This window comes from Macaca nemestrina, chromosome X (genome assembly GCF_043159975.1).
Source record: "Macaca nemestrina isolate mMacNem1 chromosome X, mMacNem.hap1, whole genome shotgun sequence".
In the NCBI taxonomy this organism is placed as follows: domain Eukaryota; kingdom Metazoa; phylum Chordata; class Mammalia; order Primates; family Cercopithecidae; genus Macaca; species Macaca nemestrina.
Genome location: NC_092145.1, coordinates 84,548,796 through 84,567,932, shown reverse-complemented (window position 1 = coordinate 84,567,932; position 19,137 = coordinate 84,548,796). Strand labels below are relative to the sequence as shown.

The window sequence follows — 19,137 nt, the reverse complement described above, 5'->3', positions numbered from 1 at the left end:
GAAGAAAAAAAAAATTAGCCGGTCACGATGGTGCGTGCCTTAGTCCCAGCTACTCGGGAGGCTGAGGCAGGAGAATCGGCCTGAACCCGGGAGGCGGAGGTTGCCGTGAGTCGAGATTGCGCCACTGCACTCCAGCCTGGCAATAGAGCAAGACTTTGTCTCAAAGAAAAACAACAACAACAACAACAAAAAAACAACTGAACTGTATACTTTTAAGTGGGTAGATTTTATGGATTCTGAAATATAGCACAAAGCTGAGAAAAAGGGAACAGAAAATTATCAAAGTCAAACCCTACACAAAATTAGAAAAGAATTGAAAACACTACAGAAAGACATGCTCAAAAAAAAAAAAAAAAACAGAACAAATCTGAAACATGGTATTCAAAAAAGAGTTGGAAGATATTCGGAAAATAACATAGGACATGGAAGGACAATATAAAGCAGGATTAGAAAAACTCAGAAATATGACAACTTGGGGAACATGAATCATTTCAGAAATACAGGCTAAAGTAGAAGGAAACAAGAATGAGTGAATGCAACAGAAAATGCCTTACTATGGTAAAAGGAAGGAAAATTTTAAAATGAAAAAAGATAAACAGGGTTTGAGGAAAAGTGACATATACTAAAGATAGTAAAGGAGACCCGGCATATAGATAATAGGATTATCTGAAGAAGAAAGCCAAAGCGAGGAAAAAGAATAAATGCTAAAAGTTAATACTAAGGAAAGTTTCTTGGGATTAAAAAAGTTGAGGTGGGGGGATCTCTGTGGGTGTGGCGCAACCCACAGGCAGCCACAGCAGTGCTATATTCCAAGGCACAGGTGCTCAGGGTGGCTGTGGAACTTGGTCCTGGGTCCAGTATCTTCTTGAACTGCTGCAGCACCCATGACATGGGTGCATGTTCAGTCTCAGGCACAGGTGGATGCCGCTCTCCCACCAAGCCAAGGACTATGACTCTGAGGCACTTCCCAGTAGCTTGGGCCCAGGGGCAGGGATGTAGCTGTGATTCCTATCCTGGGGGTCGGGGCATAGTACTGGCATGGCTCTGGGGAGCGAGGGGTGTTCCAGACACTCAGACCCCAGGGAGCAGGGCACAGTGGCAATTCAGGCACCAGGAAAGAAGATACTGTGTAGTGGTGACTCTGGACCCTGGAAGTTCTATGAGGCCGGGTGCAGTGGCAACACAGCCCCAGGAATGGTGGGGCATAGCTGTGGCTTGGGCTCCAGTGGGTGGGATGCAGTGCAGTGTTGGCTTTGCTCCCCAGGGAGGTGGGACACCTCAGTGACTCAGACCCCAGAGGGCTGGTCCAGATCCAGGGAGGTGGGGGTGCTATGGCTGTTTGGCCCAGAGAGCATTGTATACAGATTAGCCAAGGCTGTGTTTCCCTGGGGGGGTCCAGGGACCCGGTGCTATGCAGGCTAAAGCACCAGGGTCCCAGCTGCTCCCCTGGGCCAAAGCTCCAGTTCCCTGGGGCTGAGGCACTGAGTTGGATCAGGCACCAAAGAGGCACAACTGCTCCCCCAAACCAGGCCCAGCTTCTCCGCGGGGCCTAAGCTCCTGGTCCTGGAGGGCTCGAGCACCACGGTCACTTGATAAGAAAAATCACACCATGTACCTGAGAAATAACCCAGAATGACCAATAAGACATAGTCTAATAAAATTTCTGAATTTTAAAGAAAAGCCACAGACATCTCAGTAAAAATAGTAAGTGATTTATAAAGGAAAGAAACTTAGGTTACCCTCAGATTTTTTGAGATCTATACTTTATGCCAGAAGAAAATGGAATAACAGATATTTAAGATACTCAAAGGGAAAAAATGTGAGCCAAGGAACATTATACCTGGTAAAACTGACTTTCAAGTATAGAGTACAGATATTTATCAACATGCAGAAATTCAAGAAATACTGTTCCACCATCCCATGAATTTGCTAGAGAATGAGCTTCAGACAGCCAAAGTGTTGAGAAACATTGACATAAGGACAGGTAGTGAGCGTTAAATGTACAGTTACTTGTAATATTAAGATGAAATGAGGATTAAAAGAGAGATGGATTATGTAATGCCTTTGTGCCCAGATAATGTAGATAACTATTTTTAAAAATGGAGAAATGGGGAAATCATGCAAAATTTTAATAGTTCTCAGTAATTATATTGGTGGGGTGTCAAAGTTAGTGTTATTATTGCAAGACTATGTATAATGTGAGATAATATAAATGAGCAATTATTAGATATTCTAATTCTGTCGTCCTGTCTTTGAGAACTAGGACTTTTAATGTGAAAGAATACAGATGTAATTCCAAAGAATTTAGATTTTTTTTTAAACCCTGTAGTACTCCATATGAACGCATGAGAAATTTTATTTAAAAGTAAACACACACACACACACACACACACACACACACACCCTACTTTTGCTCTATCCACTGAAAAGGCTTAGAAACAAGGACCAGCCCAGTAGCAATGAGGATACCTAGTAACTCCAGTTGTGATACAGAAATACTCTTCCCAATATTCTTTCTTTTAAGAAATCAGGATATCTTAGAGAAATAACTGACTACAATTCTGGGTCAGGAAATGTATAAAATAAGCTTGGAACATCTTGTCATAAAAGATAGGGAAGGAGCTTTCAAAGGCTACTGGGGTCATATCAAAAGCCAATTTGAAGATGTTTCCACTGGCCAATTTGGTTTCACAGAGGATAATTGACAGTAGCAACAAGTCCATCCAACACCCAAATCTTGGTTTCTAATACCATCCTCTAATAAATGAACCAGGGCTCCTTGGAGAAATAGCTGATTCTAGGGCTGAGGCAGAGAATATACAAGATGAACCTGGAGCATCTCGTAGTCAGATGATAGTCAACATATAATGGGGTTATATCCTGGTAAAGCCATTGTAAGTTGAAAATATGGTTAAGTTGATAATGCGTTTGCTACACCTAACCTACCCAACATCGTAGCTTAGCCTAGCCTACCTTCGACCTGCTCAGAACACTTACATTAGCCCACAGTTGGGCAAAATCATCTAACACAAAGCCTATTTTATACTACAATATTGAATATCTCAAAATATGAAGTATGGCTTTTACTGTAAGCATATCACTTCCACACCATCATAAAGTTGAAAAATCACCTCAGGGCTCTCTGTACTAGAAAACAAGAGCTCAAAAAACTGTTGGGGTGTTAAAGGAACACAAGAGCCAGCTGAACCCTCACAGCCCAAAACTGGGAGAACTTGGGCAGGAAAGTAAATTTAACAGTATTGGATTATCACACAAGGAATAAAATTAATACACACGAGTCCATTGTGATAGAAATAAGTGATTGAATAAGTAAATAAATGAGGGAGAAGAGATAAATCTGCCCTAGAGAAAAATTTCAAATAATTTTATGTAGATACTCCTGCTTCAAGGAGGTGTGTAGCATGACTGTGTACCCCAAAAGTGTGGGCTGTGCTTAGTGACTTGCTTCCAGGGACTGCAATGTGGAAGGAGGGAGGAGAAGTAACTTTAGTTGGAAACGTACAAATACCACTTTGGTCAGGTGATCGAAGTTATTATCAGTGTGAAGTCAGGTTGATAGCATATGTAGTATTGTCCTCCAAAACCAATAACCCTAGTCTAATTCTGTAAAAAATAGGCAACCCAAACTGAGGGACATTGTACAAATTACCTGACAAGTACTCTTCAAAACCGTCCAGGTCATCAGAATGAAGGAAAGTCTGAGAAAGAGTTACAGCCTAGAGGAGACTAAAGAGACAGACAACAAAATGTACTGTGGTGTCCTGGATAGGATCCTGGAACGGAAAAGGGACATTAGGTAAAACCTAAGGACATTTGAGTAATGTATGCACTTTAGTTGTTAATAATTTATTAGTATTGGTTCATTAGTTGTATGACAGAAACTGTATTAATGTAAGAGGTTAATAATAAGAACCTGGGTGTGGTTATGTGGGAACTCAGTATTATTTTCTCAATTTTTCTGTAAATCGAAAACTTCTAAAATGAAGAAGTTGATTTAAATAGTTTTTTAAAACAATAATTGTGGGCCGGGCGCAGTGGCTCACGCCCGTAATTCCAGCACTTTGGGAGGCTGAGGTGGGTGGATCACTTGAGGTCAGAAGACCAGCCTGGCCAACATGGTGAAACCCCGTCTCTACTAAAAATGCAAAAAGTAGCCGGGTGTGGTGGCAGGCACCTGTAATCCCAGCTACTCAGGAGGATGAGACAGGAGAATCGCTTGAGCCCAGGAGGCAGAGGTTGCTGTGAGCCAAGATCACACCACTGCACTCTAGCCTGGGTGACAGAGCAAGACTCCTTTGTCTCAATAATAATAATAGTTGAAACTGGTTGAAACTCATAAGATACGTTTAAATCTATAAGTTCATAATTATGTATTTTTTTATTTTTTTAGAGGTGGGTCTCACACTCTGAGCCCAGGCCGGGCTCAAGCAATCCTCCTGCCTCAGCCTGCCCAGTAGGTAGGACTACAGCCGTGCACTACCATGCCTGGCAGATTTTAAACGTTCTTGTCTTTTTTTATAATTTTGTGAGCCAATTTAAGTGTCATAAATTTTTTTTTGTAGAGACAGGGTCTCTCCATCTTGCCTAGGATGATCTCGAACTCCTGGGTTCAAGCAGTCCTCCCACCTCAGCCTCTCAAAGTGCAGCGGTTACAGGTGTGAGCCACTGTCCCCGCCTATAATTATATTATAAAACAAGTCCAAATTATTCAACCTCAGAGGCTAATAAGGGAACACATTATCTTGAGAAATGGTAAATAAAGGGAAAAAGTCAAGTATTTTATCTTTTCTACTAGGCAACCGAATAGTAGTTGATGAGGGGAAGGCTCTCTTTGTAAAAGTATTCCAGTTAATTTTCAAAAGTTAAAATTAAGGGCATCACCTTTTTGAAACCCCCCAGGAAATGAATGGGTCTGGGCATTGAGCATCAACAGCTCCTAACATTACAACGAGACAGAGATATTTACCTGCCTCCTGATGAAGGAATGCAGCACCACCTATAATTATTCACGCTGAAGGGATCAAACTTGAGTCAGATCAAGCCCCTGTATTCAGCTGCCAATCTGCAGAAAACACAGGAGGACATGTTAGACTGCATCATGAGTATGTAATCAGCAAAATCCGGTCTTTGGGAAACAAACTCTACAGGTCATATGCCCCAACTTCTTCAACAGATAACTTGGAAGAAAGGGATGGAGGAGGAACCTATAGATTTAAAAAGATAGCAAAACATTTTTAAATAGGCAAGGCTAACCTCAAAAATACGATGCTAGGCCAGGTGCAGTGGCTCACACCTGTAATCCCAGCACTTTGGGAGGCCAAGGCAGGCAGATCACTTGAGGTCAGGAGTTCGAGACCAGCATGGCCAACATAGTGAAACCCCATCTCTACTAAAAATACAAAAATTAGCCAAGTGTGGTGGCAGACACCTGTAACCCCAGCTACTCAGGAGACTGAGGCAGGAGTATCACTTGAACCCAGAAGGTGGAGGTTGCAGTGAGCCAAGATCACACCACTGCACTCCAGCCTGGGAGACAGAGCAAGACTGTCTCAACAACAACAACAAAAGATGATGATGCTAAGTGAAAGAAGTCAGCTGCAAAAGATCACACATTACATGATTTTGATTTCATGTATATGAAATGTCCAGAATAGGCACATCTATGGAGACAGTTGATTCATGGTTCTAGGAGCTGGGGGCAGGGAGGGAAGGAATGGGAATTAACTGTAAGTGGGCACAAGGGATCTTTTGGGGTTATAGAAGTTTTTAAATTGGATTGTGGTGGTAGTTGTACAACTCTGTACTAAAAAATATGTTGAGTAAAAAAATGTACAAATGGACAATTACAGTGTCTAGTGATATACACTTGGGTAATAAAGCTGTAATGAACTCTAGGAAGTTATTACTGTAAAAAGCAGTATAGTGGTTACTTTTGCAGGGGAGGAGAGTTGATTTGTATAATGTACACAGAGAGGCTTTTGGGATGGATACAGGAGATCTGTTTCTTGACCTGAGTGGAGGCTATAAGGCCTCCTTATAAAAATTTGTTTTATATGTACTTGTGTGGTTTCCACCATCTTTATTTTATAGTAAAGGATTTAAAAGAAAAGAACCAGGCAAGGTGGCCCACACCTGTAACCCCAGCACTTTGGGAGGGCCAAGACCAGCCTGGGCAACATAGGGGAAGACTTTGTGTCTACAAAAAATGTAAATATTAGCCAAGCGTGGTAGTTCATGCCTGTGGTTCCAGCTACTCGGGAGGCTGAGGCAGGAGGATGACTTGAGCCCAGGAGTTTGAGGCTACAGCGAGCCATCACACCACTGCACACCAGCCTAGGCAACAGAGAGAAACCCTATCTCAGAAAAAAGAAAAGAAAAAATACGAGACTCCTGAGCTGTTAGATGAGGTCCCCACACATTTCATTCATAGTAATGAGACTATTTCTCATGAGCAAACTCAAGAGTAGCCGGGAAAATGCTACTTTACCTCACAAAGGAAAAAAAAATGCAAAAGAGATGCGGCAGTTGGTTTAATTTCTTTTGGGTGTACACTGCATGATAAGTGCCATTTGGACCTCACAGCCTATTTCAAGTACTGCAAAATAATACGTAGGCATGCTTTTCTTATAGGTCCAACTGCCCTGTGATTTTCAATTTTATGCACAAAAACTTGTATGTCTGTAGTGAAGGAAATGGATGGAGGAGGAAACGTCAACTGCAATCCACCCCCCTGGCAACTCACAAATCACAAATTCATAAATATTTTTTCTTTCATGTTTTTGGATTGCAGGGGTTGTTTGGTGGTGGTGGTAATGTTTTTGTTTTGGGGCTGGAGGAGGGTGTTGGCCATTTTGGTAAGAATTCTCTTCCAAAATAGAATTCATTCTGAGGGGCACCTTTTATGATTTTTGCCTTCTTGTGGAAACCGCTCAGAGCATCCTTTCGTACTATTTTTTAACATGCGATATATTAGGTAATGCAAGTTCTCTCCCCGCTTCCGCCGGGCCCCGGGTAGGCAGCTGGCTGTATTCCTGTTCTCATTGCATGTGGTTGTGCTCAGAGTGGAACTGAGGCCCCTGACGTTACTTATTAACATTCCCTCAATTTCTCACCTCCCTTTCTAATTTTTCCACTTTAGAGGAATTCAGAAAAGCAGCTCAGCAACAGGAAGAACAAGAAGAAAAGGAGGAAGAGGATGATGAACAAACACTCCACAGAGCCCGGGAGTGGGATGACTGGAAGGACACCCATCCTAGAGGCTATGGCAACCGACAGAACATGGGCTGATCTTCTCACAACACGACAGGACTGCAGGGTGCACAGCTCCCCCGCCAAGAAAAACCATGCAGTCCTCCCGTCCCTGGGCTCCCGCTTCAGCTCTGTACAACGAAGGCAAAGATGCTAAATCTTGCTTTGCATTCAATAAAGTGTCAAGTGATTAAGTGTGTATTTGTACCCTAGATGATGTGAGCCAGCAGTCTTGTTTTGGCATCATCTTCATCACGTTGTATTCCAGTTTCTTAAGTGGAGAGAAAAGAGTGCTGAGAAATGGCTCTGTATAATCTATGGCTATCCGAATTCTCTGAAAAAAACAATAAAAGCTCCCTCTACTACATGAGCCTGTACAGAAATATGGCTATCAGCTGCTTTTTTTGACGGGGGAGTGGGGACATTTAGCTGTGGGTCTCTGGGCTTATAGGGAGATGCCCTTTGATGTGGGCAGTGAATTTGTCCAGCATCAGATCTGCCCAGGCATTCTCCTTCCTACTGGGCATATGATACGAAGCCGCATAATAACACCCTGCACCATGAAGCAGTCCAGCACTCTACAAGGGGAGATCATAAAAGCCAGAGCTCGCCCTGCCACGCAGCACTATTCTCAGAAACTACAGCTGTAGGTGAATGGACCGCAGAGGGAGGTAGTCTACTTCCCGGTCCTATCTACCTCGTTCTAGCGTGGCCAGAAGAAATGGGAGATAGAGGAGGTACTCTTAAGAGTCATCCTTGTGTGTATATCTGAGACCAGGGTCTTTACTCTCATGCAGACATTTACCATATATCCCTTGGGGTGAAGAGCAGCCTCAGGCCATAGCCTTTTTTTTTTTTTTTTTTGGGAGACGAGTCTCTGTTGCCAGGGCTGGAGTGCAATGGCATGATCTCGGTTTACTACAACTTCCACCTCCCTAGTTCAAGCGATTCTCGTGCCTCAGCCTCACAAGTAGCTGGGATTACAGGCGCCCATCACCACACCCAGCTAATTTTCGTATTTTTAGTAGAGACGGGGTTTTACCGTGTTGGTCAGGCCGGTCTCAAACTCCTGACCCCCTGAGCCACCCACCTCAGCCTCGGAAGTGCTGGGATTACAGGCGTGAGCCACCGTGCCCAGCCAGCCTAACTCTTCAATTGGCCCTTCTTGCCTATGCTGTGAGACACCCGGCACAATCCAAACTAATGGCCTGGGTAAATGTGCCATGGTGGTCGTTTGGCCGCTTAGTGAGGTGCCTGCAGTCACGCAGATAATGGGTGTGGGGGAGGGGGACAGTACAGATGACACTGCAGCGTACCTACTTTCTGAGGAACAGAGAAGACAGTGTCCTCAGCTCTTGCGTTGGTATCCTATAAAAGCAGCCATGTGTTGAAACAAATGATATGCACAGAAAGCATACTTCTGTGGCTTTGTTACACGGGTTTTCTTTTAAGAGGAAGATGACTCAGCCCTCCCAGCTTCTGCAGTCTGGCTTAGGAGAGGTGTTTGAAAAGGAGACTCAGTTCCCTCTTGTTTATAGGGTGGTTAGTGGAGGGCTGTCAGGTGATGAGGGGGAGGTTGTGTTTCGTGGGAGATGACAGAAGACTACCAATAATCTATTTGTATACTGCTTAATGAGGAGTCATCTCACCCTCACAACGTAAGCTCCTGAAACTGGGAGAGCACAGATTAAATCCCCCAAGGATTTGGAAAGCAACATTTTCCGCTCTCTTCCAATGGTTGCCAGCCTGCCTCTAGCAGTGGCCTATTTCCTGTTCTTGAAACTCCACCCTGAATTTATTCCCAAACGGGCCAGGTTGGAGTCACCTCCTTGGTCCAAGTCCGTTTGAGATTGGGCCTTCCAGAAGGCCCAGCTCAATTAAACACCTTCACACATCCTGATATCTAAGAGGCAAACCAGACAAGGTGGGTTTGAATTCTGGCTTTAAAAATTGCAGGCTGACAGAAAGACAAAGTTTGCATGTTCTTGCTTATTTGTGGGAACTAACAAAACAATTGAACTCATGGAGACAGAGAGTAGAAGATGGCTACCAGAGACTGGGAAGGGTACTGGGGTAGGGATGGGGATGGTTAATGGATCCAAAAAACTATAATGAATAGGACCTCCTATTTGACAGCACAACAGGGCGACTATAGTCAATAATAATTTAATTGTACATTTAAAAAGAAAAGTATATAATTTGTAACAAAGGAGAAATGCTTAAGGGGATGGATATCCCATTTTTCATGATGTGATTTTTACGCATTGCATGCCTGTATCAAAACATCTCAGGTACCCTATAAATATATGCACCTATGCACCCCCAAAACTAAAACATAAGAAAATTAAAAATTGCAGGCTGTGTGACGTGACCTTGGGCAATAAAACTCTGAACTGCCTTTCCTTCGGGCATGTAGATAAGCTGTCTCCAGGGGCTGTGAGGATTAAATGAATAATGGCACCTATTATCGTAAACTCAGGCGACTGAAGAGTAAGTGCTTTCTGTGAGCTTAGTGACTGCAGTCTGTCCACGGAGAAGGGAAAGGAAATGGACAGATATTGGGCCCCTAGTGTGTGCCAGGCACTTTCCCACACTATTAATACAATGACCCTGCGAAACTTGCTTTCTTCAAGTTCACACTAGTAAGATGTTATGCTGCTGTCATTTTCCATATGCTTCCCAATTGCTTGTGCTTTTAGCTGTGTCTTAAAGCTGCTTCAAAGAGCAGCAGCTTTAGAAATCCAAACTAAAACAACCATGTCTACATCACTGGAGCTCTAGAAATTCCTTCTTAGCTGACTCACCAAAGAAAAGGTTATGTCAGCTCCCCCGCCACTGCCTCCTCAGCTGGGGGATAAGAAGACGGAGGTGGTGAGCAAGCTCATCTTCCTCCATTTTCCTCCCCAGTTCTGTCTGCCTGAATGCCGGAGACACCAAAAAAGCGCCACCTTCTCTACTCCCACCAGAGGCGAGTTCTTTCAGGGTCCTAGAGTGAGCTGGGTTTGGTGGATTCCCGGAAGCAAAGACTCTTGAAGCTCTCAATGATAGTAGTGCTTCATAGTTTGCAAAACACTTTCACATATGCTGCTTATTTCATTCTCACAACCTGTCAAGCAAGATCTGATATCTTCACACAGCTAAGAAGTAGGGCGCGCTAACAGATCGGCTTAGCCAAAGGATTTGCTCTCTGTGGCCCTCACGTGGAGGCCAATTAGATTTGGAAAAGGAAAATGCTAGGCACTATTTCCTTTACTGCCGTTACACACTGATTTGTCCTTTCCACTCTTGTTCCTCTTAACACCCCTGTGAGAAAGGGCAAGGGGAGAAATGAGCTGACTTCAAACCCAAGAATTTGGAGTTGGAGTTCTGAGTCAAAGTCTCAATTCTGGGGGCTCTGCCACTCCTAAACTGGGTGGCCCCAGGCAAAGTCTTCTGTCATTTGAAACAACTTAAAGAGGGGGAAACTTTAGGAAACTGCCTCTCTGTGTCACCCAAACCCCAGAAAGTCCTCCCCTGCTGACCCTGGGCCTGCAGTTTGCTCATTAGCACAACAGGAGCATTGTCACTCATCTCTGTTGGGCACGCTACAGCAATAGAGTATTGTTATCACTGTCCCCTTGCAAAACAGCTGTCCCCAAAACCTGCGCATCATTTCCTCACAGATTCCTTTTAACCCACTCATCAAAGTGCAAGTCAACAGGGCACGGTTCGTTTCTGTCCGACACAAGGAGGCGTGGGTTCTAGTCCCAGCTCTGTCACTGTCTTAGCCCCTCTGAGATGCAGCCAATATCTGCCCTACTTACCTCACAGGCCAGGGTAGGGAGCAAATGAAATCATATAGGCAAAGGCACTCTGAACAGTTGTAAGACACGACACAAGAGTGACGAGTAAGAGCAACAGGCTGTTGGTAAGCTGGAGGGAAGGAGGAGGGGATGCTTTTTTTTTTCATTAAAAATTTTGGTAATAGAGATGGGGTCTCCCTGTGTTGCCCAGGCTGGTCTCAAACTCCTGGGTTCAAGCGATCCTCCTGCCTCAGTCTCTCAAGTAGCTGAGATTACAGGTGTGAGCCACCATACTCTGCTGATTTTTGTATTTTTTGTAGAGATGGGGTTTCGCCATGTTGCCCAGGCTGGTCTCGAACTCTTGGGCTCAAGTGATCCTCCTGCTTGGCCTCCCAAAATGCTGGGATTACAGGCATGAGCCACAGCGCCCGGCCTTTTTTTTAATTCAGCAGTTCACGACTTAAACCCTTGCTCCTCCAATGCTTTCTCAATCTTCTAGATGTCACCACCAGCCAAAAGGTTTGTGACATACTTTTCTTCGTGTCCTGAAATGACCAGCAAAAGAGAGAAATAACTATGCACAGCAAAAACTGAGAACCGGTTTTTACATATCTACCTGCCAGGCCATCTTTGACAAATGTATGTGAAAAGATGATGGGAAAAGTCTTAGATTTCAGTGTCTTGTTCCAACTGGCAACAAATCCCTCAAAGAGAGTAGAACTGAGCAATGTCTTAGGCTGGCCTAGTCCAGTGTGGTAGCAGGAATAAAAATTATGGCTACTGTGTATTAAGCACCTACTATATACTAGGAGCTTTACATACAATATTTCTAATCCTCACAACACCCAGCGTAGACACTAGGATAGTCTCAATCTGTCGATGAGGAAATTGAGGTTTAGAGAAGAGATTTCCCAAAGATCACTAAGGCTGTAAGTGGTTGAGCTGGTCCTGGATTCCAGGTTGGCCTGAGGACATATGAAGGTAGGAGATACATCCTGGTAGTACACTGCTCTGAGGATAACCCCTTCCCTTTCTCTGTCCAAGTTTTGAGCAACAATTCTATCAGCTCTGCCTGCTGGCCCCTTCAGGGACAGTCCTGAGACCTGCTCACTAGGGGCAAGCCCCACTCAGAATTCTTCCCTTCCTGGGGCCCTCGCATTGCTCAACCTGCAGTGGAATATTTCTGCCCCCAATGCCAAGCCTACCTACCTTCCCTTTCCCTGTCCAGCCTTACTTAGCTGGTCTTTGTTCAAGTAAATCTTTTATTTTTATTCTTTTTAGAGACAGAGTCTTGCTCTCTCTCCTAGGCTGGAATGCAGTGGTGCAATCATAGCTCACTGTAACTGCGAACTCTGCTCTCTTAACCTGAATGCCATCACCTCATTTTTTAAAAATAGAGACAGTCTTACTATGTCGCCCAGGCTGGAGGGCAGTGGCTATTCACAGGCACAATCATTGCACACTGCAGCCTTGAACTCCTGGGCTCAAGCGATCCTCCTGCTTCAGCCTCCTGAGTAGCTAGGATAATAGATACATGTCCACACCCAGCTATTTTTTCTATGTTTTATTTTGTAGAGATGGGGTCTTGCTATGTTGCCCAGGCTTCAGGTAAATCTTTAAAACCTTTTCTCCCAGTCTCTCATTCAGGGGTTCCTACATAGTTTCTAAGCCAGTCACAGCATCTCTTCATCTACCAGGCCTTTCAGGACAACTAAGACCAGACCCAGGCCACGCGTGCATGGGGTTTAGGAGACAGGGGCTGGGAGGAAGGTTTCTACCTGAACTATGAGGCGCTTTAACACTCAGTAACAGATACAGCCTCTGCTACCCTGGTGCCCTTGGCCCTGGCTCAGAGGTGTTAAGAGATTTGCAGAACTACTTCCTCACCAGCTTTATTTCATCTGTCTTCCCCTTTCCTTGTCTATCTTCTCCATTCCACTTCCGGCTTCCCTGTCCACAAATATACTGGCGGCTATCACTAGCCCTGGCTGTTTCACTGAGCTCCCAGACCTGGACCCTGCCATCTGCTACACAGCTCCCCTTGATGAACAAACTGAACTCAAACTCCACAGTCTTACAATGAACTCATCACATTCCCCACCCCTCTTTCTCCATCAGAGCTTCTTATATCCTCATCACCTACTTAGTGCTCATCCTCAGAAGCTTACCATTGTTTCTGACTTTTCCTCCTGACAAAGCAAGCATTCAAATGTCTGCTGAATGAATTACTGAATGAATGAGTTCCATCATGAATCACACTTCATCAGGCAGTTTCACAAGAATCCAGCCTCTTTCTTTTCATATTCAAACAACTTTACATAAAAGAAAACTTTGAATCCCTTCACCTTAAAGCAGCAATCATTTCTGTCTCAGGCTGATGGATCAGTTCAGTCTATGACTGAAGAGACCAGTTTTTTTGTTGTTTTTTGGTTTTTTGGCTTTTTTTTTTTTACCAAGTGCATTCAGTGCGGAGGTGTGCTTTATATTCTGCTTTTAAAGCTTAGCGAGTAATACTACAGTCTGCCTTGTAATAATTTTAATAATGTTAATGACTGCGGATGAGTCTATAATGTTGCTATATAATCGTTTACTTAGTCAGCCCCAGATTTTGAACATTTGGAATGATTCCAGGTTTGTACTGTTAGTTTCTTTATTCATTAACAAAGCAAATTACCTTATTTGCTTGTGTATGCAAAAAGAGGTTTCTGGAAGGGCAGGAGTATATTGAGTTGTTAGAGGCCAGGAGTGGGAAGGCCACTTTTCACTGAGCACGCATAGTTCCATCTGAATTCTGAGTCATGTAACTATACCAGCTATTCAAAATATACGTACCGAAAGCTTACTGTACACCAAGCATTGCGCCAGAAGCTGACTGTAGAGGTGGGGTTTATACTCCCAACCCAACTCCTTGATATGTGCTCTCCCAAAAGTATGTATAATGTGCCTTCGAAACCCAGAGGAGAGAGCGGGGAATGACATTTTCACTGAATCTTGAAGGGTGGGTAGGAGCCAGTCAGGTTGATCGGATGCTGTGATGGGCAAAGGCTCAGAATAGGAAAGGACACTTCCAGTTGGGGGAACTAGGGTGTATCTGGGTGGTGTGAAAGTGATGGGAAATGAGACTTTCAAGGAGGGTGGAAACCAGTGTAGAAAGGGCTCTGGGTCCAGGTCCTGGGGTGAGTTGGATCCCAGAGGCAATGGGGCCTTTGGAGTGTTTGAGACAAAGCAGAGAGACAGTAAGAGCCGTGTTTGACAGCAGCCCCTCTAACTGCAGAATGGAGACCAAAGGAAGGGAGGCGAGCAGGCAGCAACCTGCTGTAGTCCAGGAGACAGTGACAAGGGCCCAAACTAGGGGGACCGACTGTTCCAGTTTGACGAAGGTTATACCAGTTTTAGCCCTGGAAGTCCAGCATCCTGGGAAACTCCTCATTCCAGGCAAACCGGGAGGGTTGACCACCCCTCCCCCAAGACCCCGAAGGCCACTGTTCCCTGGGGCCTTGCTGCCATGAGAAGTGATCCAATAACTACTGCTTCCAGGGCATTTCAAACGTCCTCTGTTCTGCCCTACACTCTATCTCCACAGGCCCCTCGTCCCACCACCACTCCTGGGTCTACCTTCACTGGATTCTAGGTCTAGAATCCAGTGAAACATAAATCTCTTTACGTATATCTAGGCCTCCAGATACGTAAGGAGATTTGTGAGGAAATCAGCCCTACTTATGCTTTCCATGCTTCTCTTCTTCTACTCCCCTCCACCAACCTGAGGTTCCTATCAAACTAAACCACCCACTGTGCCAAAGCAAACCTCTGGCCTTTTGTGTATGCTGGGCCACCGGAGGAAATGTCATGCTCCCCACTTCTCAGCCTGTTAGAGCACATTGCAAATACTCCCTCCCCACAGCTGAAGAGTAGCACTAGTTAACAGCTCCTGGATGGTAGACACTGCACGAGAAGCTTTTCTTTTTTCTTTTTTTTTTTTTAAATTTATTTATTATTATTATACTTTAAGTTGTAGGGTACATGTGCATAACGTGCAGGTTTGTTACATATGTATACTTGTGCCATGTTGGTGTGCTGCACCCATCAACTCGTCATTTACATCAGGTATAACTCCCAATGCAATCCCTCCCCCCTCCCCCCTCCCCATGATAGGCCCCGGTGTGTGATGTTCCCCTTCCTGAGTCCAAGTGATCTCATTGTTCAGTTCCCACCTATGAGTGAGAACATGCGGTGTTTGGTTTTCTGTTCTTGTGATAGTTTGCTAAGAATGATGGTTTCCAGCTGCATCCATGTCCCTACAAAGGACACAAACTCATCCTTTTTTATGGCTGCATAGTATTCCATGGTGTATATGTGCCACATTTTCTTAATCCAATCTGTCACTGATCTACTCATCTGACAAAGGGCTAATATCCAGAACCTACAAAGAACTCAAACAAATTTACAAGAAAAAAACAAACAACCCCATCAAAAAGTGGGCAAAGGATATGAACAGACATTTCTCAAAAGAAGACATTCATACAGCCAACAGACACATGAAAAAATGCTCATCATCACTGGCCATCAGAGAAATGCAAATCAAAACCACAATGAGATACCATCTCACACCAGTTAGAATGGCGATCATTAAAAAGTCAGGAAACAACAGGTGCTGGAGAGGATGTGGAGAAATAGGAACGCTTTTACACTGTTGGTGGGATTGTAAACTAGTTCAACCATTATGGAAAACAGTATGGCAATTCCTCAAGGATCTAGAACTAGATGTACCATATGACCCAGCCATCCCATTACTGGGTATATACCCAAAGGATTATAAATCATGCTGCTATAAAGACACATGCACACGTATGTTTATTGCGGCACTATTCACAGTAGCAAAGACTTGGAATCAACCCAAATGTCCATCAGTGACAGAGAAGCTTTTCAAATACTGCCGCTACATCTTGCGGCAAAGAAATGGGATGCACCCTTTTCACCGGATAAAGAAACCGAGACTCAAAGAGAGGAAGTGTCTGGTCCAAGGCCACACAGCTACTAGCGTTCGTCTCTGTCTCCTTTGGCATTATCTGATGGCCCCGATCCTTATATTGATGACATATGCGCTTCTTTCATTCCCTGTCTGTGCCCCCTGCCCCCTAACCCAACACACATGTAATTGTAAACCTAGAACAATACCAGACTTAGAGTAAGTAGGGCCTCAAGGAAAATTTGGTGAATGAAGGGATTAGGTATACTCCTTCTAGAATATCTAGCCTGGTGCTTGGCATTAAATAGGTTCTCCATTGTTGTTGTTTAAGACAGGGTCTTGCTCTGTCATCCAGGCTAGAGTGCAGTGGTACATTCTTGGCTCACTGCAGTCTCAACCTTCTGGGCTCTAGAGATTCTTCCACCTCAGCCTCTCAAGTGAGTAGCTGGGACTACAGGTCTGCACCACCATGCTCAGCTAATTTTTGTATGTTTAGTAGACACAGGGTTTCACCATGTTGGCCAGGCTAGTCTCAAACTCCTGGACTCAAGTGATGTGCCCACCTCAGCCTCCCAAAGTGCCGGGATTACAGGCGTGAGCCACCGCACCTGGGCCTAATGTTTTCAATGGAGCTGAAATTGTAATACCTAACCATAAAAGGGTATGACAGAGGGAGAAGATCAGAAGAAAACAAATTATGGCAAAACCTCAGGTATCCAAAGCTTTCTTTGAGTCATTCCAAAGGTTGAGGGTGAACCTTTGAATCAGAGCTACCCTCCCTTCCACCACTTTCTGAGCTCTCTGGTCCCGGTCCCCTTGATCTGTTTCCTTCCACTTTTCTCCTTTGTTTTTCTGTTGCTCCTTTGAAGTTTCTTTGGGGTCCAGCTTATCCCAGCCCCGTTTGGTGAGCTCACGGCAGTCTCTTAGACTGCCCGTCCAGGCCTCTGTCACCTGATCCATTTCTCCTCACCACAGAGCCCTCCCTCACCTCCCAGGCCAGGCAGGTGCTTCTCTCGTCTGTGCAACCCGCAGCACCCCATGCAGGTGTCTGCTTTTACACCTACTTCCAACACCGGACTGTGAGTTTCTTGAGGGTGGGAATCACGTCAACCTTCAACGTCTACAGATGAAATTGGCAGGACTTTGTGCTCCTTGGCAACCTTTCCTTCTTTATTGCTTACTCTGAGGCGGCCAAGCTTCTGCTCGTTGGGTGATGAATTGTCATTGGGAAATCACGAGTGCTGGCTGTTCCGGGTTGATCTGCTAGCCTAATTATCTTCTTCTTGCTGTTTCTCTGTTCCCTGATGTTTATGTTACACTTGTCCATTTGGCTCAAGAGAGCTCCAGCTGGGCCAGCGTGCTCTGTCTTTGGGAGTAAAGGGTGGCCAATCCGGGTCAGTCCATCTTGCCTGAGGCAGCAGGAGACCTGGTATCCCTCACAGGTTCCACAGATATTTACTTGAGTGCCTGCTCTGCACCAGAGCCTGACCCAGGTGTTAGGGAGACAGAGGTAGAAAACTGTCTGGTCCTGTCTGCCTCTGGTTCCTGCATCACCTTGAGCCCTTTCTAGATCTCCTCCATTTACCCACCTGAAAGTGGAAGGGAGCAGAGACCTGATCTGTAAGGTGCATTGGAGCTCTTGATACTGTGGATCTTGTCTGGCCTAGGTACTCTAAGCCCCTCCATATCTCTGCTTTCCCCCAGCAGAGCCAGGCCTGCCTCTCTTACCTCCCTCCCTCCTCCCCTGCAAATTCTGAGCAGATACGCTCCGATACATCTCACCTTCTATGTGGTCTAGCAGCCCCAAGAAGCAGCAGGAGAACCCCAGCTAGCCCAAGGGGAAGAAAAGAAAGAGGAGGAAGAGGAAAGCGTCGCATATCAGATGACCATCTAGAGCACACGGGGGAGTGAAAAGCACACCCTGACGTACCAAAAAAGTTCCCCAAGCTCAGCTCTGAAGAGCCACATTGGTCAGTCTAATGAGGGAAGCCCAAAGCAGAGTGGGAGTGGGGAGATGGCAGAGTTCCGCTAATCTCCCTGGAAAAGGGGCCAATGCCCCCTTGCACTTGTAGAACCCTTGATACCATTTTTGTATCTGATTTTTCCAGCAATCCCTTCAGTTCTGTTTAACAGGTGTTTTTGACTTACCTTTTATATTCAAGGCCTTCTGCTGGAAGCACTGGCCTTTTCCTGTAGGACACATCACAACTTTAAGTGTACAGATATTTTATTTATTTACTTATTTTGTAGAGACGGCATCTCGTTACGTTACCCAGGCTGGTCTTGAACTTCTGGGCTCAAGCAACCCTCCCGCCTCAGCCTCCCAAAGTGCCAGGATTACAGGCATGAGCTGCCACACTCAGCCTAACATTTTTGTGATTTTTTTCTGTTTTAATGTCTGTCTCCTCCACCAGACTGTAGACTCAAAGAAGGCGAGAATCATGTCTGTCTTCTTACTTACTGAATCCTCAGCACCTAAAACAGTACCTGGCAAACAGCAGTCACTCAATAGATAGTGACAGAAAAAATATATCCAACATGGTGAAACCCCATCACTACTAACAATAGAAAAACTAGCTGGGTGTGGTGGCTTGCGCCTGTAGTCCCAGCTACTCAGGCTGCTGAGGCAGGAGAATCACTTGAACCCAGAAGGCAGAGGTTACAGTAAGCCAAGATCACCCCATTGCACTCCAGCCTGAGTGACACAGTGAGACTCTGTCTGGAAAAACAACAACAACAACAAAAAGGTCTGAGACCTGGCAACAGTCTTCAATTTTCCAAAGGCTATCTCACAGAAGCAAGCCTCGGCCTGAAACATACATTACTTGTTCAATATATGTTACTTGAACTCAATGAGTAGTAATGACAGGAAACGGTCCCAGGCTGTGTGCTAAGCACTTTCTATTCATTCACTCATCTAATCCTCAGAACTATCCTAAGAAGCAGGTACTGAGCTCTAGAGAGATGGAGCGTTTTCCGAAGGTGTCACAGGAAGAGCATGGCAGGGCAGGGACTGGGAGCCAGGTCTTCCTTCTGTGCAATGCTTGTCCCGCTCTATGATAAGGTGTCTGGCCACTGAGACAGGGCCCTTGGGACTAGAGGCACAAAGAGGGATCTGAG

The 19,137-nt window shown here is 45.0% G+C and overlaps 1 protein-coding gene across 2 annotated transcripts in view; it reads left to right on the top strand.

Annotated features, from left to right (window-relative positions):
- The window catches only part of LOC105476671 (immunoglobulin binding protein 1), a 32,867-nt gene extending 25,215 nt beyond the window's left edge, over positions 1–7,652 (top strand). Inside the window, exons 6-7 of one of the 2 annotated variants that reach the window (XR_011618393.1) lie at positions 3,699–3,817; positions 7,160–7,294. Coding sequence is in view for 1 of the 2 variants with exons in the window: in XM_011732808.2 (XP_011731110.1) it covers positions 7,160–7,308 (149 nt within the window). In the remaining variant the exon portion in view is untranslated. Of the gene's footprint in view, positions 1–3,698; positions 3,818–7,159 lie in introns of both variants that reach the window. The other variant, XM_011732808.2, reaches the window with a different exon arrangement.
- Positions 7,653–19,137: the final 11,485 nt, after the last annotated feature.